This window comes from Acomys russatus, chromosome 25, assembly GCF_903995435.1.
Source record: "Acomys russatus chromosome 25, mAcoRus1.1, whole genome shotgun sequence".
Lineage (NCBI taxonomy): Eukaryota > Metazoa > Chordata > Mammalia > Rodentia > Muridae > Acomys > Acomys russatus.
In genome coordinates this window covers 48,996,723-49,008,790 of record NC_067161.1, presented here as the reverse complement: position 1 = coordinate 49,008,790, position 12,068 = coordinate 48,996,723, and the positions used below count along the sequence as shown (strand labels likewise).

At 54.7% G+C, this 12,068-nt stretch overlaps 1 protein-coding gene across 1 annotated transcript in view; it reads right to left on the bottom strand.

Moving 5' to 3' along the window:
• Window positions 1-2,454: 2,454 nt before the first annotated feature.
• Window positions 2,455-12,068, bottom strand: part of Pik3r5 (phosphoinositide-3-kinase regulatory subunit 5) — a 58,285-nt gene continuing 48,671 nt past the window's right edge. Inside the window, exons 6-19 of the mRNA XM_051167628.1 lie at window positions 10,246-10,315; window positions 8,744-8,918; window positions 8,119-8,272; window positions 7,089-7,172; window positions 6,157-6,865; window positions 5,886-6,051; window positions 5,256-5,381; window positions 4,461-4,589; window positions 4,196-4,289; window positions 3,841-3,917; window positions 3,536-3,629; window positions 3,340-3,422; window positions 2,842-2,954; window positions 2,455-2,728 (exon numbers count right to left, since the gene is read on the bottom strand). Of these exons, the coding sequence (XP_051023585.1) occupies window positions 2,587-2,728; window positions 2,842-2,954; window positions 3,340-3,422; window positions 3,536-3,629; window positions 3,841-3,917; window positions 4,196-4,289; window positions 4,461-4,589; window positions 5,256-5,381; window positions 5,886-6,051; window positions 6,157-6,865; window positions 7,089-7,172; window positions 8,119-8,272; window positions 8,744-8,918; window positions 10,246-10,315 (2,216 nt within the window). The 3' untranslated portion in view covers window positions 2,455-2,586. The remainder of the gene's footprint in view (window positions 2,729-2,841; window positions 2,955-3,339; window positions 3,423-3,535; window positions 3,630-3,840; window positions 3,918-4,195; window positions 4,290-4,460; window positions 4,590-5,255; window positions 5,382-5,885; window positions 6,052-6,156; window positions 6,866-7,088; window positions 7,173-8,118; window positions 8,273-8,743; window positions 8,919-10,245; window positions 10,316-12,068) is intronic.

The following is a 12,068-nucleotide window of genomic DNA, read 5'->3' as shown; positions in this document are numbered from 1 at the left end:
ATAAACGAGGCTCAGCCATTGTCTTTGGAGGTGCCCCCCTTCCAGGAAAGCTTTGAAGCCCTCACTTATCTCAGCAGGCCACGGCCGGTCATGGTTCTGGCTCTCAGCTCACTGCACCCCAGGGGACAGGCAGGTTTCCTGGACTACAGTCTCAGTGGCACAAATGATTCCTTTCTACACACTTCCTCTCAGACACCCCACAACACCCTTGAGAGTAGACCTGCCTTCCCTTTTAAGGCTAAGGAGACGCTTGCAGATATAGTGAGGTGGCCAGGGTTGTCCAAGTAGCAAGGGTTGCTTTATCATGCAGGTCCAAGGTGCCTGGGAGACCCACGCTAAAGACATGGACTCAGCCCGCTGCTTGAGCTTAGCTTACACCAACCTCAGCTTAGAGCAGAGGGTCCCCAGTGTCCATGGCTGCATGGGGAAGAAAGAATGCTCCCACGTTTTGCGTGGCCTCCTACTGATGTCAAGCCACACTTCTTCAGAGCCTCCTGCCTCCAACCAAAGCAGCTATCCTGGGATGCTGGCGCTGGTGTCCACCACTGTCCTACACTTCCTCTTCCCCCTTGAGAGCCAAGTGTAAAGGCAGTCCTCAGGTGTGTGCGGTCACTATTGATTTCTCTTCCCTTGTTCTCCCTATGTGGTGGCTCTGGGTCCTCTCTCTCTCATTGGTGACAAGAGCCTTGGGCCCTTCCCTTTCCCAGGGCTTGCAGCACAGAGACATCTGGGTACACAGCTTGTATTTCTCAAGTGAAGGGACACAGGGAACCATAGAGATGTGTATATATTTTTTTTGTCCTGAGGGTCAGCATGTATGATGAGGCTAAGGTGGAGGAGTGCCAATAAAAATTTAGCACAAATATATTTTCTAGAGAGTGGAACATAATAAATAGAATATTCCCAAGAGCCTTCCTTCTGCTACATGTGAAATATTTTAAATTTTATTTTATTATTTTATTTTAATTTCTTGGTGTGTGTGTGTGTGTGTGTGTGTGTGTGTGTGTGTGTGTGTGTGTGTGTGAATGCCTTCAGAGGCCAGAAGAGGGCGTCAGATTCAAGCTGGAGTTCAGGCAATTGTGATGCATCTTATGGCAGTGCTGAGAACTGAACCTGGATCCTCCGGAAGAGCAGCAAGTGCTGCCGAGCCATCTCTCCAGCCCTGACTTGATGCATGTAAACTCCAAACAGTTCACTGACGTGCTCCAACATAACGGTAGGTAACTAAATATACAATAAATCAATTTATTTGATAATAATATTAAATTCCATTCATTGATTTGTGTCATGATGATAACACAGTAGAACGCGTTCACACAGCAGGTTGAAGCACACGACTCACTGTCCCAGAACCTGGCAGACGCACAGACGGCTAGGATATGGGGATGACAACACAGTGGCTCTGTCCTCAGTCTCTCACATCCTGAGATTTGTGGGGGGAGGGGGGCAGGGCGGGGCATCTCATGGGCTCCTATAAGCCCGGGATCTTTGGAGCCGAACAATTCTGAGGACAGGAAGGAGGACCCTGTGTGCGACTTGTTAGGCTTCCAAGCCTCCTTACTCGCCTGTGCCAGCCCAAGTCCCAGCCCAGCCCGCCACCTCACTTCAGGTTCTTGGTCTGCTGTGTGCCTGTCCTGTTCCATGCATGAGTGGCCTGACTCCACAGTTAGCCAGTCAGCTCTCTGTCCTCTGGGATCTTGTCCAGAGAACTTGAGGGCTGGAGGATGCCTCACACAGTGTGCACCAGCCCTCCAACTGAGAGGAACCGACGACACTGGCCCATCTGCTAGGGACCTTGGTGGCCCTTCGTGATTGCTGCTGAGCACTCAGGGGTCTGCCTCACCCATAGGTGGGGAAGGTGGGATGAGGAAGAGGGCGAGGCACTGTCTTTCCTGCTCAGAGGCTAGGGGCCAGGGCCTGGGCAAGGTTCCTCAGGGGGCTGCTCCCTTTGAGGGCTTCACTTCTCTTTTTACATCAGTACTGATGCAAAAAGAGACGCATTAACTTCCTCTGGTCAGTTAGCTAGAAAGGAACCGAGCCTGTTTTGTCTCCCTAGCATCTGAGGCCCCAGAAGGGGGTTCAGGAAAGAACACGTACCAGGTCCTAGCAATGGACCAAATATTAGTGATGCCTTTCAAGGGATCCAGGGATGTTGAGAGAGCTAGTGTGGGAGTTTGTGTGTGCTGGTTATGATGGTGGTAGGATAAAAAGATGCTATCTGAGGCTAAGAAGGAAATGTTTCATCCATCCATCTACTACTTATACCTTAGAGAGACTGACTTCTAGATAGAGTGCCTGAGTCTTCGCAGATATCTTTCTTTGGGGCCACTCGCCTGCCCCTCCCCCTCTGCTCACAGGCATCTATAAGACTGGGCGGCCAAGCCCTTCTCCCTCTATGGCCCCCTTCTTCACCAGCTCTCCGAGGCTCCAGATTGCATTGGTCACACGTCCCCGGTCCATGGCAGGGCCTACAGAGGGATCCTGAGGCAGCCCAGGGGAATTCAGTTCTTCACAGAGAGCAGCTGCCCCGGAGAGATGTCCAGGAGAAGCTGTGACCTTTCCTGTCCAGCCTGGTACCTAGCTGCACTAGGGCAGAGCTCCACTGAAAGTCATGATGGGAAGGCAGAGAAAGGAGCACAGGTCAGTTCCGGCCTCAGCTGATTGGCCGAAGGACCTCTGGGGTGGCAGGCTGCTCTTCTCTGGCTTGTAGCATGGTGACACTTCACACCTATAGGGCAGGGTAAGGTAAAAACGGGGGTTGGGGGAAGTGTTTCAGGCTTCCTTGGGGACCACCTTTGCTTGGCAGAGCTGAGCCCACCCCCACCCCACCCCCATTCTCACCTGACCACGCTCTGCAGGATCTTTCTCTCATCCTGGTCCAGACACACGGCGAAGGGGCAGCTGCTGGAGCCAATGATCTGCACCTTGTCCACTTTGATGTGGGAAGTGCTGATCTGGAGGGGAAAAGCCTAGTCAGGCCTCGGAGCCCTGGCCGTACCTTTGTGGGCCCTGGGCACGTCCTTCCGGGGAGAGATAACCATCAGACCAGAGGAGGTCCTGGCTCCTCTGCAGCCTCTGCCTCTTGCTGAATCTGGAGGAATCGATGCACTGCCCCCTCCAAGCCAGGGGCCCTGAATGACCCCCACACAAACACACAATCTTTTCACATACCACCCCCGTGTCTACCCCCAACCACACGCCTCATGTGCCTCTCCTTTCCCCAGCAAGCCAGTCTCTGTTTTTCTCATACACATAACACACAGTCAGCTCCACATGCAAGCAAGCCCCGCCCACTCCGGCTTGGGCTGTGGATGGAAGATGAGAGAAGCAAGTCCTTACCTGGTTAAAGCCCTTTTTGGACTTAGGGTTCTGCCTTTTCACCACTTCTGTCAGGGTTAGCGTCAGCGTGTCCATGCTGGAGTCTGGAGGTCAAGGGTGACTCAGGGCAGGCTCAGGACTCCCCAGCCACACACATCCACTCCGCCCCCCCCCCACTCCCTCCCCCACCCCCGCTATCCTCTCCCGGCCCACTCACCTAGCTCCTCAGGCTTCTGACAGACCTTGCTGAGGTTAACAGAGGTACAGATCTTCTCTAGGTTGCTCCAGCGGCTTCGCCCACTGATGGCTCCCTGGAAGGCAGCGTGGCCAGACCCTTCAGCCCACAGCCCTAGGACCTGATGCCTTGGGAGGGTCGGGAGGCTAAAGGCCCACTGCTCAGTACCAGGGGAAATCTGGAGGGTCTACTAGAGGGCCTGAGGACACCAGAGTCAGCCTCGGTGGGTGAGGAGGCCTCAGCAGCAGGCCCTGGCTGGGAAGGGGCCCAGCACTGGCCTCACTTACCTTGCTGTAAATAATCTGTAGTGTTAGAGGGATGGCTTCCCGGTCATCATCAATGCCCAGCCTCTTACTGCCTGGACCTGTGTCACACAGACACATTCTTCACTCTTTTTCCCTTTTAGTGTTCTCACTTCCCTGGGTACCCACTCCCTCTGGCCTAGCCTCTTCGGGCCTCCAACTCCCCAGGGCCAAGGGGTCTCCTTCTGTACCCTACTCCTACTCCCGGAAGTCTTGTCCCTGCTCTTTCCCCCCTCCCCCGCAGGATAGGACCCCCCCCCCACCTCCCATCACTCCCTCTTCTTTCTGACTCCGCCTCCTAATCCTGGCTCTGTAAGGTAAGGGTTCCCGCAGCGCCCACCTGAAGCCTTGATGGCACGCGTGGCCGCAGAGTGACCCATCTCCAGGGACTGAATGAAGATCTCCGTGGCTTTCTCCCCAGTGACGAAGGTCAGCTGGAAGGGGAGGAGTGGAGCACGCACATCAGTGCGGGCCTCCATGGACCGGCCCAGGGGCTTCCAGGGGTGAGGTGCCGTGCTGCAGGCCCAGCAGGACACAGCTGGGACCTAGCAGTGATGGCCAGGGCTAAGCAGGGAGTCTGGGAGACACAGGGCAGCACGCCTCACCTCTGTCTGGTAGACCTGCAGCAGCACCGGGCGCGCGGCAAAGCGGCAGTAGTAGAGTAACATGTCGGCCAGGATGGGCAACTGGGCGGCCGAGCCGTCCAGGCGCTGAGGTTCTGCCTTCAGGGACTGCTGTGGAAGATGGGGACAAGCCAAGCCGGGTGGGAGATGTACGTGGGGGGGGGGGGCCAGGGTGAAGGAAGCCATCAGGGAAGCGCGGTGAGGACACGCAGAGGGGCAGAGAGAACAGTTTGGAGGCGGACAGAGCAAGAGGGAGAGAGAACGTGAGAGCAGGAACCCGGACAGGCTATCGGGCAGGGAGCCCAGGGTACCCTTCACGCCCCACCTCGCCTGGTGCATGGGCCTCCTGGGAGACAAGCCAGGAAGTAAAGGGAGCTGACAGCCAGGCATGGTGGTGACCGCTTTTAATCCCAGCACTTGGAAGGCAGAGGCAGGTGGTGCCAGCCTGGTCTACAAAGTGAGTCCAGGACAGCCACGGCTACACAGAGAAACCCTGTCTCGAAAACCCAAACCCAAACCCAAACCCAAACCAAACAAAGAAAGGGAGCTGACACCTAGAGTCCTTTTTGCTTTTCTGAGGATCTGCCCCCTTTACCACGGTGGCCCCCGCTCTTGTCCCCAGCACCCTTGGCTCAGAGTGCACCTTGCTTCTTAAATATTCTTCCTCTCCTTCTCCAAGCCAGCCCTGGCCCTCCACGAAGTCTCCAAAGCCAGACTCTTCAATGTGAGGTGGAAGTGATGGCAGGAGAGTGTACCCCTCCCTCAGGCTGTGCTTACCTGGCAAAGGACTTCAGGAGGCAGGTGCATGAGGCCCAGCACATTGCGTTCATACCAGGGGTCAAGCATACCGAGGTAGTGAGAGATGTCATTGGTACTGTCCTCCCACGGGGCCGTGCCAAGCTCCTGGGGTAAGGGACAAGAGTTATACCCATCACAGCTGCAGAGCATAGGACTATATCTGAAACCTCCAGCCGAGCTTCTCTATGCCTCTAGAGAAATACGATGACATCCCATCTTTGTCATATGGCAGAATGACATATACCCAAGTACAGGGCAGGGCCCTGGAAATGAAGGCCAGGTAAGGAGGAGGTGCTCACAGGCACAGGAGATCATTTGGCTGATTTTCCAAGCAATACCCAGAACCCAGTCTTTTTTTTTTTTTTCTTAAGGTTTATTTTTTTATTACTTATACAGTGTTTTGCCTGCATGTACACATGGCCACCAGAAGAGGGCATCAGATCTCATTATAGAGGGTTGTGAGCCACCATGTGGTTGCTGGGACTTGAACTCGGGACCTTTGGAAGAGCAGCCAGTGCTCTTAAGCTCTGGGCCATCTCTCCAGCTTCCATAACCTATTCTTATCAATTCCACTTTCCCATCCCATTTGGCCCAAGGTTGGGGACATACTGCAGGGCTGGGGTGGTGCCTGGACGAGTCTGCAGAGAGTGGAGACGTCTGGCTCAGTGAGGCCGGGCAGGCACTGGGGTTGGTTCCACGGCTTCGCTTCACAGGCACATAGAAAAACTGAAGCTTGAAGAAACGCGTGAGGAGCGGGTGACTGTTCTCCAGCCTCCTGGGGAGGAGATGGTGCGTGTTGAAGCCACGGTGACTCCAGCTTCCATCAGCACCACAATCCCGACGCACAAGGCAGAGTGACACACCGCGTTCCCGCCCTTACCTGAGCTTGCTATACGCCCGAGCCACCTTCCCTGAAATTCGATCGGAGCCAAAGACCACAACCCGTAGTGTGGAGGCCTTGGGGTCCTCATCCCCACTGAGGAAGGGGCGGCGGCGGCGGCGCTGGTGGTGTGAGGGTGGTACCAGAAGCCAGCTGGGTAGTTGGATGCTGAGCTTGGACTGGGGTAGGGAGCGTGAGCGCTGCGCCCGGGAGGGGAACTGGGCTGGACAGTCCAAGGGGCTGCAGAGGCTCCCTGCACGCCGCAGAGGCAGCGTCGGGTCTGAGGGGCTCTCCAGGTTCCGAGAGTCTCTCCTCAGGACCAGCTGGCTGGTACTCTTCAAGAGCTTGTAGAGCCTGTTGAACTTCTGCCCAGGCCTGCGGTGACCCTGGCGTTGCTGGCCGCTGGGTTTCTTAGGCCACTCTGAGGAGCTTTCCTCACTGTCCTCCACGTAGCCACTGTCCATGCCATCCGAGAGGCCTGAGACGAAGGTGGTCAGGACCTGGCGGGACAGCATCGGCCCTGAGGCCTGAGAGGAGGTAAGCAACAAAGCGGAGTCGTGGGACACCAGAGAGCTGGTGGAGAGTAAGGAGTCCCTCTCAGCATAATGTCTGTCAATCTCCAAGTCCTCCTCTTCCTCCTCTTCCTCATCTCCCAGAATCCCTGGCTGCAGCAGCTCCTGTTCCTTGAGAAGGACTTCCTGTAGGATGTCTACAGGGAAACAAAGGCAGCGTTTGGGTTGGTGTCCGTTGAACCGCTGCAGAGGGTGATGGGCTGTGCGAGAGCAGGGGATTGTGGTCCAGGGCCTCAATGCTCCCCGCACCCACCCACTAAGTTTATGGCCTGTGTAGTGGGACACAAAGCATTCGCAGACAAAGGATCAGGCGGACAGCTGCCGTCTGGGACCAGTGTCCTGATCCCAGCTGTCCCTTACCAAAGCTGTCCTGGCTCCAGCTGTAGGTGTAGCACCTGGCGACAGGGATGGGGATCGTGTGAAGTTTCCCAGGGTTTGCAGTGTCTGTAAGAGCAGGGGAGGGGAGGAAGAGGAGACTGGGAAGGGGCCGTGGTACAGAATGGCCAGGCCAGCCCTCTGGCGGTACAGATAGAAGGCCACAGAGCTGAGGCTGGGATACCTGACTCTCAAGGACCTTTCTTTAAAGTACTGTGTAGATGGCAGGCCCGTGACTAGCTCTGTGGGAGTGGCCATGACATGCTCATGAGCCTCAGAACCTCATTTTACTGTCAGTCCAGGAAGAGAATAGAAAGACTAGTTTAAAAGGCTTGCTTACATGTTTTGTTTTGTTTTTTTCAAGACAGGGCTTCTCTGTGTAGCCCTGGCTGTCCTAGAACTTGCCCTGTAGACCAGGCTGGCCCTAAACTCAGAGATCTGCCTGTCTCTGTCTCCTGAGTGCCATGATTAAAGGTGTGTGCCACCACCTTCTGGGTTGTACATTTGTTTTGGAACAAGGCCTCACTATGGCTTCCAACCCATGAACTTCCTGCCTTAGGCTCCAAAGTGCTGAGATTGCAGGTGTGTGTGTGTGTGTGTGTGTGTGTGTGTGCGCGCGCGCGCACACGAACGCGCACCACCATGCCAGGCTCCTTAAGAGGTTGTATGGGGGACACAGTATCTGAAGCTGCCCAGTAACGCTCAGAAGTTATGCTGCCTGATTCTATGGTAACAGAGCGGCAAGGGGCATCTCCAGCCTCCTTTGGAGCCGGTGTGACTGTGATGTATGTGGGTCCCAGGATATGTGCAGGGGTGATAAGAGCAGCAAGGTACCCCCAGCCTGGTATCTGCCCTCAGAAACTCTGCCTGGGGACTCGAGAAACACCTAGATGCTGAGGAGCCCACTGGAAGGCTCTGTGGGACAAGCCACCAGGCCGGCTGGGGTCCACACACTGCATGTCAGAATAGTTGGTGGGGAAGCAGACAGCGCTGATCTCCCGCCCTCAGGCCTTACCTAAGATGCCAGGGAAGCCGGCTTTTTCTCCCACTGCCTGCAGCTTGGTCCGGAGCCACTGTCGGGCCTCGGCTACATCCCCTATGCCAGATGCCAGCTCCTGGGCTTCTGTGGTCTCAGCAAAGATGTCCTCCAGCTCTTCTATCGTCTTGGACTAAAAGTCCAGTTGGAGACAAGGTGTGTTCCTGGCCTATGGCCAGGCCACCCACCTCTCCTACTTCACAGTACCGGACCAAGGGCAGTCGTGAGCGAGCTGCTCCCAGCCTCCTCACCACCCCACTTCCCTCCTACCTTCATTTTTATTTTTATTTCCTATCTTCATTTTTAAAAAATCAGGGAAAAAAAATCCCATGGAGATCCCTGCAGAGTGGGAGGTATCTCACGCCCCTCGGTGCAGGCAGACAGGTGAAGGGCTGTCCACATAGCCCAGCTAACTGGCCACAGAGGCGGGAAAAGAAACCAGACCCTTGTTTAAAGCCCATTCCCACCTCCGTGGCCTTGGCATGATGCCTTCTGGGCCAGCCCTGCAGCCGCTGCCTAGCAATGGCACCTGGGGCTGTGGAGCCAGCATATCTCTGTAGCAAGATGCTTCTTCATAGACCCAGACTCCCTGGTTGCTCGTTACCTGAAGCTTCCGGTGCAGCCTAGGAAGGTCGCAGTGGGCCCCAAAGGTAGCCTGGAAGGCATGCAGGAGCAGGGTGGTGTAGGCGCCCTGGGGTGACTGTCCAGGTGCGCTCAGCTTGTCTGCCACAGCAAGGAATTCAGCCTGTACTTCTACTGGGTTCAGCAACAGCACAGTGCTGGGGACGCAGAAGAAAGACGGGCCATAGTGCTGCTGCGCCCTGTCAATTCCACACAGGCCTCCCCACAGCCCAGCAGAAGGCAGGTGACAGCAGTGGCCTGGAGGGGGCTGGGGTGTTGGGAGTCCATTTTCTTTCTTTTTTCTTTTCTTTTTTTTTTTTTTTTTTTTTTTTTGTTGTTGTTGTTGTTGTTGTTGTTGTTGTTGCTTGTTTTAGTTTTTTGAGACAAGGTTTCTCTGTGTAGCCTTGGCTGTCCTGGACTCTCTCTGCAGACTACGCTGGCCTCGAACTCACAGTGATCTGCCTGCCTCTGCCTCCCAAGTGCTGTGATTACAGGCGTGTGCCACCACCACCCAGCTTTTTTTTTTTTTTTTAAATAGGGCTTCATTATGAGTCCAGGCTGGCCTTTAGCTCGCAATCGTCTGCCTTACATGTGAGAATTGCAGGTGTGTGCCACCTTGCCCAGTTTAAAGTGTATTTTTTAGTATAAGTCGAGACCAAAAAGACTGTGGAAGGCACTGTTTTAGTAACAGAAGAGACTCCATGGAAAGGGTAGGGGTCCCTGAGTTCAAATTCTGCCTCAGATACTCATCAGCTGTGTGATCTTGGGGAAATTACTTGGCCTCTCTGACCTCTGGTTCCTTCGCCCGAAAATTAGAGATGGAGAAAGCGATGTGTGCTGGTCCCCTTTGAGAATCTGAAGGAAGGGGGTTGGAAAGATATGAACGGGGCTGGCGGTGATGACTCAGCAGCTAGGAGCACTGGCTGCTCTTCCAGAGGACCCAGGTTTGATTCCCAGTACCCACGTGGCAACTCAGCTCACAACCACCCACAACCCAGTCCCATCTCAGGAGATCGGATGCCTTCTTCTGGCCTCTGTGAGCACAGATACACATGCAGACAAAACCCTTATAAAGATTAAAAAAAAAAAAAAAAAAAAAAGCTCAGAGGTTAAGAGCACTGCCTGCTCTTCTAAAGGTCCTGAGTTCAATTCCCAGCAACCACATGGTGGCTCACAACCATCTGCAATGAAATCTGGTGCCCTTTTCTGGCCTGCAGGTGTTACATGCAGGCAGAGCACTGTATATATAATAAATAAATAAATCTTTAAAAAAAATGAATCTGAAAGATAACCCTGAGCCCAGGAAAAGGAACTCTCGGGGCAGTGAACGCCACAAGAGCAGCAGGGGCAGCTGGTTCCCGGGGTCCCCGGTTGGTGGTGACCGGAATGTGCAGTTATGGGATGCAGTTATGCAGAATGCAGGGGATGCGAAAGGGTGGCAGGTCCTTGCCCCCCCGCCAGATTTCCCCCAGCAAGAACACTCACACAGTGGAACCCCGGTGGCTCCTGATGGGCAGGCCCTGCTCAGCCCTCACCAAACGTTGGTAGGAGATCCCTGTGGACCAACAAACAGAAGAGAAGGTAGGTGGCCTCAGGTCCCAGGCAGTCCTGTCCTGGGTCCCCTGCCAGCCAGGTTCTGGACAATCCGGGCTGGGAGTGCCCCAGGGAGCTCTCGAAAAGCCGTTAGAAGACAGTTGCTATTGGGCCTTTGGACAAGTGCTTTGCTTCTCGGGACTCGTTACTCTTTGCCTGTAACACACCACCCTGTAACCTCAGCCCTCACATCAAACCATCCTGAGGCTCTCTGGATGCCTTTCTCGACCTGACCGCTTTGTCCAGGCCCTGTCCCTAGACCGCGAACAGGCAGCAAGAGAGAATGGTGTGTAGGTTAGAGCCTTCATATTCTGTTCTGGCTCTTCCCCTTGGCCGTGGGCAGAGGTCATTTGACACTGGTCCTCAGTTCCTCAAGAAGAGACACAGGGAACGCCACCTCTGTGGTGGCTGGCTCATAGCTGAGCCCCTGGGCCACCTGGGATGCACCAGCTTGTCCTTCCTGGGAGGCAGAACTTCCAGAGAAGGAGATTTCAAGCCCAGAAAGCTGCCAAACAGTTCCTAGACCCAGGCGAAGGGTCACTCACGCCTGCTGCCTCCCTGCAGTGGCGGAGGGCATGTGTGCCAGGCACCCATCAACCTGAGTTGGCTCTGAGTGGCTAGGTAGCACCCTTCCACCGTACTCTTTCCCTGCCTGGCTTCCCGTAGCACCGTGGGGACCTGGGTCCTGCCTGCCATTTGCCTGCTGTCTCTGACAGCCCCCAGCACAGCCTCCCTCCTTTCCCTCCTGTGATTTCAAACACACCGAAAGGAAACAATGTTCAGAAATACTCACAAGGAAGTCCCTGTTGGGCGCATGGCTCCCCTGGCTGGTACTGAGCCAAGGAGTGGGAGGGAATTCCCCTTGGGTGCAGGGAAGCCGAGAGAGCAGTAGACACAAAGGCTGTGAATTTTGTTTAGTAAAACGACAGGAAATTACCAATTCGTGCTCTTCTAATGTGGGACCTAATTGCTTTAATTGTTGGCCTTTTGTGTGATGTTGCTTTCTGTAATTGTCGCAGGGGCTAATGTGCGGTCTACTTTGCTAACAGCACTCTTAAAAGAGAGGCTGTTACTCTGAGGATTTGGGGTGCCATCTAGTGGCCATTCACAAATATGGTAAAGATAAATTCAGTCTCGCCACACCCTTTGCCCGGTAGGAAGCCCGAAGGCAGCATAGACACAGACAAGCAATCTGTTGACTTTATTTTTCGTTTCAAGCCCCAAGCCCTACTGCCCAGCCATCCACCATCTTCCCTGCAGTTGTGTCTTTGGACTACGGGATGTTGTTGGCAACTGCAGTCCCTGTAGTCACCAGTCTCTTGTGGCATTCATGAGGAGGACTTCCCTGTGCCTGTGTGTAGGGGTGTTTCCATCGCCCCATCTTGGGGCTGCGATATGGTTAGAGTGGGGGGCTGCCTCCTGTGCTCTTTCCTGTACTTGTCCCCCTTCCTTTGCGGCACCAGGAGGGGACTATTTGGGAAGACACTGGTACTTCCTGGCTCACACTGATCCAGAGGAAGCTGTGTTCTGAGCTAGCGGCCCATCTAAAGAGCGAAGCACCCACGGATCCAAGTGGAAACACGACTCTTCGATTAAAACCTCCCAGCCTCACCCTGAAGACATCCCTCAGCGTCTTCTCATCTGTCTCCGTGATTGGTGATGGCATCCGTTGCTTATCATGAGGCGAGGGCTTTGTGGGGAACGCATCGGTGGGC